The 11,171-nt window shown below is 33.6% G+C and overlaps 1 protein-coding gene across 3 annotated transcripts in view; it reads right to left on the bottom strand.

Moving 5' to 3' along the window:
* Positions 1–11,171, bottom strand: part of LOC107701504 (low density lipoprotein receptor adapter protein 1-like) — a 32,380-nt gene that overhangs the window by 3,281 nt on the left and 17,928 nt on the right. For all 3 annotated transcript variants that reach the window (XM_016503536.1, XM_016503535.1, XM_016503537.1), the window contains exons 3-8: positions 9,775–9,887; positions 3,521–3,635; positions 3,159–3,231; positions 2,991–3,071; positions 2,772–2,890; positions 1,634–1,668 (exon numbers count right to left, since the gene is read on the bottom strand). In XM_016503536.1, coding sequence (XP_016359022.1) covers positions 1,634–1,668; positions 2,772–2,890; positions 2,991–3,071; positions 3,159–3,231; positions 3,521–3,635; positions 9,775–9,887 — 536 coding nt within the window. The remainder of the gene's footprint in view (positions 1–1,633; positions 1,669–2,771; positions 2,891–2,990; positions 3,072–3,158; positions 3,232–3,520; positions 3,636–9,774; positions 9,888–11,171) is intronic.

Here is an 11,171-nt window from a genome sequence, read left to right as displayed (position 1 = left end):
TGCACCAAGAGCTTGTAACACTCCAAAGAGAAAGGAAAACTTGAAATTGCATCATATGACCCCTTTAATAAAACAGATTCGATACTGAATCGCTATATTATTTCTCAGCAGCAAGGGGGTAAAATCGCTGTTTTTGAAGTAACTAAACTAAAGAGACATAGACGCAGATAATTCACACACGTAACTTTAATCTCTCTCTCTCTGTCTCTTAATTATAAAATTCATCATATTACAGCGCTGATTATAATTTTAGATTAATCATTTTAATTACAAATATGAATTATTAATAAAATATAAATTTATTATATTTAAATTATAAAATTAAAATGTCAGAACAGATTATAATTTCAGATTAATCATTTGAATTAATTAAAAACATTTATTAGCATTTATTACAAATTATGTATTATTAGTCAAATATGAATTAATGCATTATTATAAAATTATAAATTTCATGCAGTGACAGAACAGATTCTTTATTTGTTTTTTTTTCCACTTTGCCAGTTTCACTATCTGTTAATAAGAACATATTCATTATTTTGGTAATTCATGTTTTTGTATCTAACGTCTTTAACTGTTCACAGAAAAGCTTGAAACTGTTCACAGAAAAACTCCAACCTATCATTGCATTCATTTCCAGGGCTTTGTTTGAATTGATATTAATAACTGTGTATGGAGAGACACTCAGAATAAAATGATTCTCCACGTCCATTAATCTGAACCAGAGCCGCTGCCGTTAATGTTTCAGCACTTCTACTGTGTGCCAAATCTCGTTCCATCTCCACTTTATAAGACATAATGTCATACCTGAGGGAGTGCGGACACATTAGCTGATTATATGAGGCAAATATAGTTCCATATCAGCATACAGATGGGCTCAAAACTAACACACACACACGTGTAATATGCTAGAAAAACCCACATTTTGATTTCTTGGTGTCTTTAAGGAAGCAAATCAGCCCTTTCGCCTCTTGCTAATAAACAAAAAATTTTAATGCTGTATTCAGACATTTGCTGAGCCGCACTGCAGATAAAATGCTCTTAGAATAAACACAAGTGATTAAATACCATTCAAATGTTTGGGGTCAGTAAGATTTTATTTTTTTTTTTTTTAAAGAAATTAATACTTTTATTCAGACTTTAAACTGACAAAAAATGACAGTAAAGTCATTTATAATGTTAAATCAATACTTTATTTCAAATAAATAAAATTATTTTGAACAGTCTATTTGTTAAAGCATCCTAAAGAAATGTATCACAGTTTTAAACACTGATAATAATGAATGTTTCTTGAGCAGCAAATCAGCGCATTAGAATGATTTCTGAAGGACTGGAGTAATGCTGAAAATTCAGCTATGCCATCACAGTAATAGAGTCTTGGGCATCACTGGTGAGAGTAAGAGGCATCTTTCAAAAACTTAAAAAAAAAATCTTACAGACTCCAAATTTTTGAACAGTAGTGTGGATTTTTTTTTTTTACTACCACAATCAGATCTTTTATTTTTGTGTGTGTGTGTGTGAGTGTATTTTAAAACAAGTTGTGATCAATAAGCACTATATCTAAAAAAAAAAAAAAAAAAACACTATCCTGGAGGATCAATCTATGTGCGAGCAGAAGGGAACAGAAACTTACCTTGAAAATGCATCATCGAGGCCATCTTCCGCATCCTGAAAATAAGAGAACACGGAATAACCATGTAAGAAAAACCATCACAATATATCACATACAGATTCAGAGAGTAACTCTCAGCACCAGCATGCTGTAAAAACTTAATGTGACAGTCATTATCTGAGACCAGCAGACTGAAGGTCCTAATTGGGTTTCAGAATCTGCCTAAACAGTGAACGGAATTCAATCACGGCTGAAAAGTAATTAACAGAGGCACAGCTGAGAACGGTGTGCAGACAGAGAACCTGACAGATGCAATCTTTCATAAAACAGACCTTGCCAACTAAACTAGAATGGCCAGCTCTCCACCTAGGTCATGTATTTAATCAATAATATTGTATTTAAGTAGAGAATGCCACTTAGTGGTGAATACATGCTATATCAACAGGACAGGACCTGCTGACTGACAGTATAATGGCAATTAGCCAACGGCAATAGAGTAATTACTGCCTTGGCATGCTCTTTGCTATCAGAACAACTGACCTTCATTTTGGAGCTGATACTCTGCACAATAGTGGCACTCTTTCAGCAAATTAATGAGCATTCAAATGATCAGGAAAGACAGCCTTGCATTTGAGCCATATTTGATCACATAATACAGAAATAAACTCCTGGAAATGCACTACTGTCCTTCTATGAGGGGGTATTTATGTGTACAATTAGTTCTGCTCTAAATTGAGTTCAGTAAGATTTTATTTTTTTGAAAGAAATTATTACTTTTATGCACATTCACACATTAAATTGATCAAAAGTGAGTAAAGACATTAACAATGTTACAAAATATTAGTATTTTCAAATAAATGCTTTTGAGCATATCATAATGATTTCTGAAGGATCATGTGTAACACGGAAAACTAGAGTAATGGCTGCTGAAAATTCAGCTTTACCATCAGAGGAATACATTACACATTAAAATAGAAAACATTTATTTTAAATTGTAATAATATTTGACAGAATTACTATTTTACTGTATTGTTGACCAAACAGAAGCAGCCTTAATGAGCACAAGAGACTTCTTAAAAAAAAACATTAAAAACTCCTACCAACCACAAACTTTTGAATGGTAGTGTATGTGAACAGTTTAGAAAGGATGACATCATACCCAGGAGTCATGTTTGATTGGTCGTCTCCTAGCTTTGCTGCTTGGAGATGGTGAAAGGAAAGAAGGGAAGAAGGGCTTCTTAAGTTTGTGCTCCATCAGAGCCTGAGTCTTCTCCTCCTCTGACACAAGTAAAGAACACAAATGAAGGGTATTCCCATTAATTCAACCAAATTAAGACAGACATCCAGCAAACCATTGTGTTCAAACCAATAAATGTACCTGAAACACTGTTTGGTTCAGATTCAGGCTGAGATTCAGGGTCTGAACAGGAGTAGCATGTGCGAGCTTTCTTACTTTTGTCTGCAATGGAAAAATGAAGACACAGGAATATATTCTGTTCCTTGGGATATTTTTATATATATTGACAAAAGGCAAAAAAAAACTCACCTTCCTGTGCGATCTCCCACAGATCCAGAGCTACTTTAAAAGCTTGTGCAACTGTCAGAGTCACAGCCTGAGCCTGTGGAGGACACGTGATCACAAAATCAAAGAGAGCCCTGGGTGAGATTTTGAATAATCATGCTCTTGTCCACTAGATGGCGCTAGACACCAACTATAGATACGGATCAAGAGAAAAGACTGGCTTTCACAATTAGAGTTTGTCAAATATAATACAAAACCTGTAGCAAGAAAACAGACAATCATTAAGCAGGCCAGAAGAAGGATTACAAAACTATCAAAATGGAAAAATGTTACCATGTGGGTGGGTGGGTGGATGGATGGATAGACGTGCATCTGAAGACACTTACTATTTTCTTTTTTTGGCACAGGAAGGCATGGCACTCCAGAGCTTCGTTGAACTGGCTTTGGGAGACGTAGGCAAAGACCTTATCCTGAGTTTTGTCTGTTGTGCAGTAAGATATTCTGCAAAGGCAAGAAATACAAGCTTTTCACTGTATTGTCCATAAAGACTCATATAATCAAATAACATTTCCAGGAATGTATAATACTGCACTCTAAAAAATGCTGGGTTAAATACAACCCAGTGCTGGGTAAAATAGGGACAAACCCAGCAATTGGGTTGTTTTGGCCCAGCGGTTCAAAACAACCCAATTGCTGGGTTTGTCCCTATTTTACCCAGCACTGGGTTGTATTTAACCCAGCATTTTTTAGAGTGTGACAGGGTCACAGTTATGACTAAATATTTATCTTTCAATAATATCATGAAAGTGTGTGAAAATCACCAGCTTTATGTTACAGAGAAATTACAAGCTGCTTGGAGTTCAGTAACTGGAAAAAAAAAAAAAAAACCTCTTCTGTTATATATCGAGTCATTTCTAACTTTCAACAAGAGTAATAACTGCATCCAGCCATGTAATGTAGGTCTATAAGGTCTGTAGATCAACCCAGACAATCCTGTCAAAAACAGATTTGTACTTTTAAAAAAGTAAGATGGGTTTTTGATCTCTAAGATTCATATTGGTCAAATCTGTAGGTGAACTGTAATAACACCCATTTCTGCACCCAAAGAGTTCTGTCATCATTATTCCAAACCTGTATTATTTTCTTTCTGCTGTGGAACACAGAAGAAGATATTTTGAAGAATGTCTGCCCTTTTTCATTCAATGACATTTTCCTGTAGATTAAACAGTAAAGCATGGCGCTAACAACGCCAAGGTCATGGGTTCAATTCCCAAGAAATTCACAAACTAAAAAAGAAATACATAGCACTGAATGCAATGTAAGTTGCTTTTCATTAAAATGTCTGCCAAATGCATAAATGTAAATAAAAGTGGATGGGGACTGGAGCTGCCAAGCTCCAAAAGCACAAAAAAAGAACCAAAAACATTCTTTCTGAAGCCATTTGTTGATCATTTGTTTAAAGAACAGACTGAAATTTAAGATGTTATTCTTTCGATAAAATATTGCCATTGAAAATTTAACTTGACAGTCGTGGTCACCATTCACATTCAATGACAATGGGAAATGAAAGTAAGTAAATCATGGCAAAAGTTTAATTTTGGGCTATATTTTATTCCACTAGACTGTCGTAATATCCTTTCAATCTATGATTTTTTGTTTTATTTTACTGCATTTAGTTTTTGTAAAGAAAGCCAGAGATCAACAACACTGTAGATTTTACAGCCAATGCGATTATCAGATATAATATCAGACACACTTATAATTAAAATGAAATATGAACCATCAGAAATGTAATAGAAAGTGGATTTTGAAAGTCATTTTAGGAACGTAATAGAAATTTAGAGCACCAACCCAAAAGCTTTTGTGTGAAAATGATGAGATACATTAGACAAAGACCAGGGAAAGACAGAGCTCTGATCTCACTTCATCTTGTTAGTGCACTGCTTCTGATGCCCGACCTAAAAAGAAATGCCCAAGACCCTTATTTTCTTTCTCCCTCCCCTTTCTGTCTTTGAACATGGGGGGTGTGGTGAATGATCATTTATTCCAGTCTGGTGCATTGCACACTTTCATTATTGAAGAGTGAAAAGCTGAGTGGGAAGGAAACTGTAAATGGCCTGAATGTAGCTTGTTTGTAACTCTATTTAAACAGAATTGAAGATGGGGGACGTTTTATCCTTGGCTATACTGACAAGAACTTCTCAATCTTTGCTTTCATGGAAAACAAATAGGAAGTTTTGAAAATAACTTAATGGAACATTTATTTACTTTTTACATATTTACATACTAGTCCTTGAATTTGATTGGCTGAGCGGCATTTTAAGAGTGCTTATATATATATGTATAGTCCAACAAAACAGTTCACCAGTAGGTGGCAACAAGTGACCATCTTTATGAGTGAGTCATTGGAATCAATGGATTTGTTTAGAAATTTAGGCTGCATCCATATAAGCATACTTTCCTACTATATAGTAGAAGCAGTATATGAAATAATTTATGATTCTGAAGATTCTGAAGTGCATGATGTCCCATGAAGGCACAGGAGGATTTGTGAATGGCAGGAAAGCAACACAGCTGACACTGGTAGGTCACATGATAATGACAACATGACAAATGTAGTACCGACCGTATGTCCAAATAACATTCATTCTACATACATTCATCCTATATAGTACTTTTTCACATTTGCAAATTAACTACACCAAAGACCTACTTAGAATGTATGCAATTTCGGATGCAGCATTTACTAACAAAACAAGTGATTATGTTTATGAGTGAGTCATTGAATCATTCAAGCTACCGATTTGTTTAAAACTACCAAATTATTCAGGAACAAAACACCTACTTCCTGTTGCTTGTGTAAGTTCGCAACAATTTTCATTGCAATGAAGTTAATGGCAATGCTGTTCAAAATGTAAGATATTTATAACATATTAATTGAACTGTTTTTTATTGTCAGTGTGTTTTCAGACCTTTGCACTCTACTGTACATGAATGAGAAATCATAAGGTGGGTCATGTAAACAAAGAAATTGAATCCAGGAAAAGTTAAAAGCAGAGATACAGTAAAGTAGCAATGCACATCAAAATAAGTGAGTGAGGCGTTTGCATGAAAGCTTCCTGCTTTTGGAGACTTCAGGCAAAGAGGCGACACGCACTTGTTAAATTTTAACAAATGTAAATAGAGTCTTAGTCAGGACACATACAATGTACAGAGAAAAAATGAGGGCTTTTACGTAAGCAACTCAAGGGTAACAAACATGACCTATTGGCTCTGACTACCATAAGAGCTTCCAAAATATATATATATTTATTCAATTTTCATTTAATTAATATTTTATATATTTAGAATTATATATATTCATTTATTTAATAAATGAATTTAATAAAATTATTTAAAATAAATGTTAATTTAATATATATATATATATATATATATATATATAATTATATAATACATATCTAAAACATTAAATTTAAATGAATGAATGTAGATATATAAAATTACATATAAAACGTATTGTATGAAAACAGTCTGTAAGCCCTTTCTTATTTTAGCTTTGGCAGTGTTTGCATTGGCAGGGCCACATCTCCATCAGTGATGACCTCCAGGCTCCCCTCTCTCGCCGAACACATAACAGTGGAATATGACATTCCCAGAATGGGAAAAAAACCAAGTGGGGTTTAATGTTTTCATGAACCCCCATACAGTTAATGCGGGACCATAGTGAATCTCATTACACAAATCACTGTGCAAGATTTGCGGCTTAGGAAAATAAAATCTTGCAAACAAATATAGATGTTTTCTTTTCAAGAGACAAGCTGGCAGTAGTGAAACTAATATGTGTATTTGAAAAAAAGCCACATAAAAATCCTAAATTGCAGTGAGCATTGACGGAAATGAAACAAAAGCATAAAAAAAGACCCAGAATGCCCTTCAAACCTTTACAATTTCTAAAGCTGACAGCGCCTACTGAGCCTAGACAAACAGCATCATCTCATATTTTTCACTAAAAATAGAACGGCTGTTTTTTTCTTCATTATTTGTATATTCGGCTGTGGAGAGGGGGATGGGACGCAAAGGAGTGAATAAAGATGAGGAAGAGTATTTATATCATCAGAGCTAATGTGTTTCCTTCTTTTCAAACCCCCACCACTTCATTCAAAATGCTCTCGTTTTCCTTCCTGTCAGTGAAAAGGCACAGAATACCCATGATTCTGTTCATCACCCTTCAAATGGCTGTCCAAAACCCCCTCAGGGTTTGGGTTGAAATAGCATTTATTATAGCATTCCGACTGAACTCTGATTTCATGGTCCCCTGGTACTTGTGTTTATTCTCCAGCCTCCTTTGAAAGTCAAACTGAGGCTGTATGATCAAAGTCTACTCTGATTATATTCTGCAATGTAAGACGTTTCACTCCAGGGTGTTTTCTTTTATCCTGAAGTGTGCTTTACCTGGATCAGGCCAATAATACACTGTAAAAAATAAGCAGAAGCTCAGTGCAGTTGAGAGCAGTTTGTCCTGCTATGTGAGTCTTACACAGGAATCCATATGTCATCCCACTAAATAGCCAGAACCCCACAGAGCATCTCTGAAGGGTGCAGGCAGGACGGTCCCGCAGATGGAGGAGTTCCAGGTGCAAGGACAGTGTGTTTTGTTGCAGACCTGATGCTCTGCTGACATACATTGTAAAAATCATTTAAAAATTTATAAGTATTTTTGTCTTTATTACCACTGAAAAACATTTAAATATCTATAAAACAAATTTATATTAAGACTCAGAAAATATACTGTATCTTGAATAAAATTTATATTTCTTACCCATTTGGAATATATATATATATATGTGTGTGTGTGTGTGTGTGTGTGTGTGTGTGTGTGTGTGTATATACATTTAAGTGTAAAAATGTGCTTAGAACAAGTACAAACAAAGTAGTAAATAAGAAAAAATAATGTAAAAAACATCAAGAAATATTCAAGTAATATGCAATTTTGCTTCTCCGATTTATTTTTGTTTAATTACCATTTTAATTTTACATTCATTATATTAAGACTAATTAGAACATACAGTATTGAATTACTGTAAACCAAAAGAAACTAAATAAGAAATAAGAAAAATATGTACAAATTCTAGAAATATTCAAGAAATATCTTATGCAGTTTTATATAGCAAAATATTGTTGTGCTTTAATTTATATTACATTTTAATTTATATTAAGACTAGACAGAGTTTACAGCATAGAATTATTATATAATTTAATAAAAAAGTAATATTTAGTATTTGGAATTTGTCTTGCCCTCTGTTGAAAACCTCAAAAAATAGTGCTTAGAACAAGAATGAACTATACATATATATATATATATATATATATATAGTATTAAAGACTTTTCCAGGTGTAAGTGTAAACTTTAATAAATAGTGCTTAAAAACAATAAATATAAAAATGTGCTTCTCAAAATTTAGCTTGCTTTACTAAACATTTTAATTTGAGTGATTACATTTTTTATTATTATTATTATATATATATATTTTTTTTTTATTGTAAAACAGATCCAGGGAGGGCATGTGTAGTGTGAAAATAAGAATGAGAGAAAGGAAGAATAGAGCAAAGAATGAGAGAGTAGGAAGGATGTGGAATAAGTGTTCTTACGGGAGAGGATTAAAGAGATGGGTGATTCCCGTGACTGTGTCTCTGGTATAGTTGATAAGGGGGCTCCTCTCATGCCCACTGAACAATACACCTCCCTCCAACAGATGGGTATGATACAGGCAATCTCAGATTCATGAATATGATTCATGCATGTCACCTCTTGCATCAACATTTGTTTGACATACTCGAATGTTAATGATTCACTGGTTAGTGATCTCACTGCAGAGTTCATGTTGTTCTACAGACCTTGACCGACTAAAAATCTTTAAACAATTGATTTGGAGGTAGTGAAGTAAACAGGCTTATTCCAATAATTGACTCAATGGCTTTTTCAAATTCTGAGAACAATGATATTTATATAATAATTTTATAAAATGTATACAGATTTTATAATTAATAAAATAAAAAAAAACTTTATACAATCAATCATTTTTAAAGGTTAGATCAGGTTGAAGTTTGGGGTCAGCAAGATTTTTTCCCCCAAAGAAATTAATACTTTTATTCAGCAAGGATGCATTTCATTGATCAAAAGTGACAGTAAAGATATTTACATAGTTAAAAAAAACTATTTCAAATAAATTGCGTTGTTTTTTCTATTCTAACTTTCTATTCATCAAAAATCCGACAAAAAAAAAAAAAGATAATAATAAGAAATATTTCTTGAGCAGCAAACCATCATATTAGAATGATTTCTGGAGGATCATGTAACACTGAAGACATTTTAAAATATATTAAAATAGAAAACAGGTATTTTAAATTGTAATAATATCTCCCAATATTCCCAATATTTTTACTGTATTTTGATCAAAGTAATGCAGTCGTAATGAGTATAAGGGACGTTCAAAAACATCTTACCAGCACATTTTAACATTTTTTTTTTAAAGCATATTAAGGATGCCTTTCAATTAGCACCACACTGTGATTTTGAAATTATGATACAAAAGAGCAAGGTTTTGTGATGTTGGTCTGTTTTGGTGTGGTTTTATACCTGTAAATGGAAACGTCCTCGATGAGGTCATTGGTCTCTGTGTCTGAGATGATGATTCCTTTGGGGGAGACGGTGAGGGTCACTTTCCGAAACTTCTTTGTACTGGCCCGAGCCTGCATGTGGTTGACAACAAAAACAATTTGTGTGAACCCTGGACAAATATCTTTGTCATTGTCAGCTTTAAAATGTCACTCATAACTCACTGACCATAAACAATAACCTCTAAAGGTCAGCAAAAGCTGTGTGGGCTATTAACTCCAACTCTATCGGAAAGAGCTGAAAAGAGATGATGCTTCACATAAAATTCATCTTCTGCCTTGATCCCAGCATATGAACACACTGGTACATCAGTGTAGTGTGCTGGCAGAAAGAAACGAGGCCAACATGCATGAGAACGAGGGGAAATTATGGTTGAAATGCAGCAGAGGAGAGAGAGGGGACTCGTCAAGGACAAAGGAAATCAGGCAAAGCATATCTGGAGGGTCTTTCTTTCTCCCCAGGAGACAGAAAACACTGATATAAAACATGAAACTCTTTAAATGAAACTCTTCTCAAGAATTCACAGTCTGACAGTTTGGAGAGAAACTTAAAGAAACACGTTCTGATTTGATTGTACTGTTACAGAAAGCAAAACTGTTTTTGATTTGCTTTCTGAGGAAAAAGGAATCATTTTGTGTATTTAACATATAACATATAAAATAGTCAGATTAGTTAAAATAGTTTTTTTATTGAAATGGAACAGGTTATTAAAGCTTCAGACAAAATGTAAAAAAACTACAATAAAATAAATAAATAAATAAAAATTACCTACAGTATGTGTGTTTTTTTGTTGTTGAGTCTTATTTGATAAAACAGACTTTTATGGCTCATACTATAATATCATATGTGCTCACACTTGAGAAGGAAAAAATACCTCAGTTTTATTCAGAGGACCAAAACAAAAATGCAATTTGGTGCAGTTGGACAAAATAGATAAAAGATAATTCTGATGTCTGAGGTCTTTGTGTTGCCATAAACTATTGATCAAAAAAGCCTTTGGTTTCTGTTTTGTTTTGTTAATCAATTTGATACTAATGAGAACCATCAATCGACTCTTTACAAAGTTCTTTTCATGACCTCCAGTAGGTCAAAAGAAAAAAAAAGAATATATATATATATATATATATATATATAATTTTTTCTTTTTTTTAATTGGGACACAATTTTAGTTTTCAAAACAGGTAGAAGCAGCACAACTGAATGGAAAAGAACAGAGTTCTTGAGATGCTGATGGCACAAAATGCTGAAAAAAAGACCTAAAATGCCCGTAGATAATCGGAAGTAATAAACACGTCACAGCTCACTGACCATCCAGACAAACACCGCAAAAACACCTCCCACTCCAACTGCAGGGACAT

Source organism: Sinocyclocheilus anshuiensis, unplaced genomic scaffold, assembly GCF_001515605.1.
Source record: "Sinocyclocheilus anshuiensis isolate Anshui unplaced genomic scaffold, SAMN03320099.WGS_v1.1 scaffold1051, whole genome shotgun sequence".
In the NCBI taxonomy this organism is placed as follows: domain Eukaryota; kingdom Metazoa; phylum Chordata; class Actinopteri; order Cypriniformes; family Cyprinidae; genus Sinocyclocheilus; species Sinocyclocheilus anshuiensis.
The sequence above is the reverse complement of the archived record's forward strand: the minus strand, read 5'-3'. Positions and strand labels throughout refer to the sequence as shown.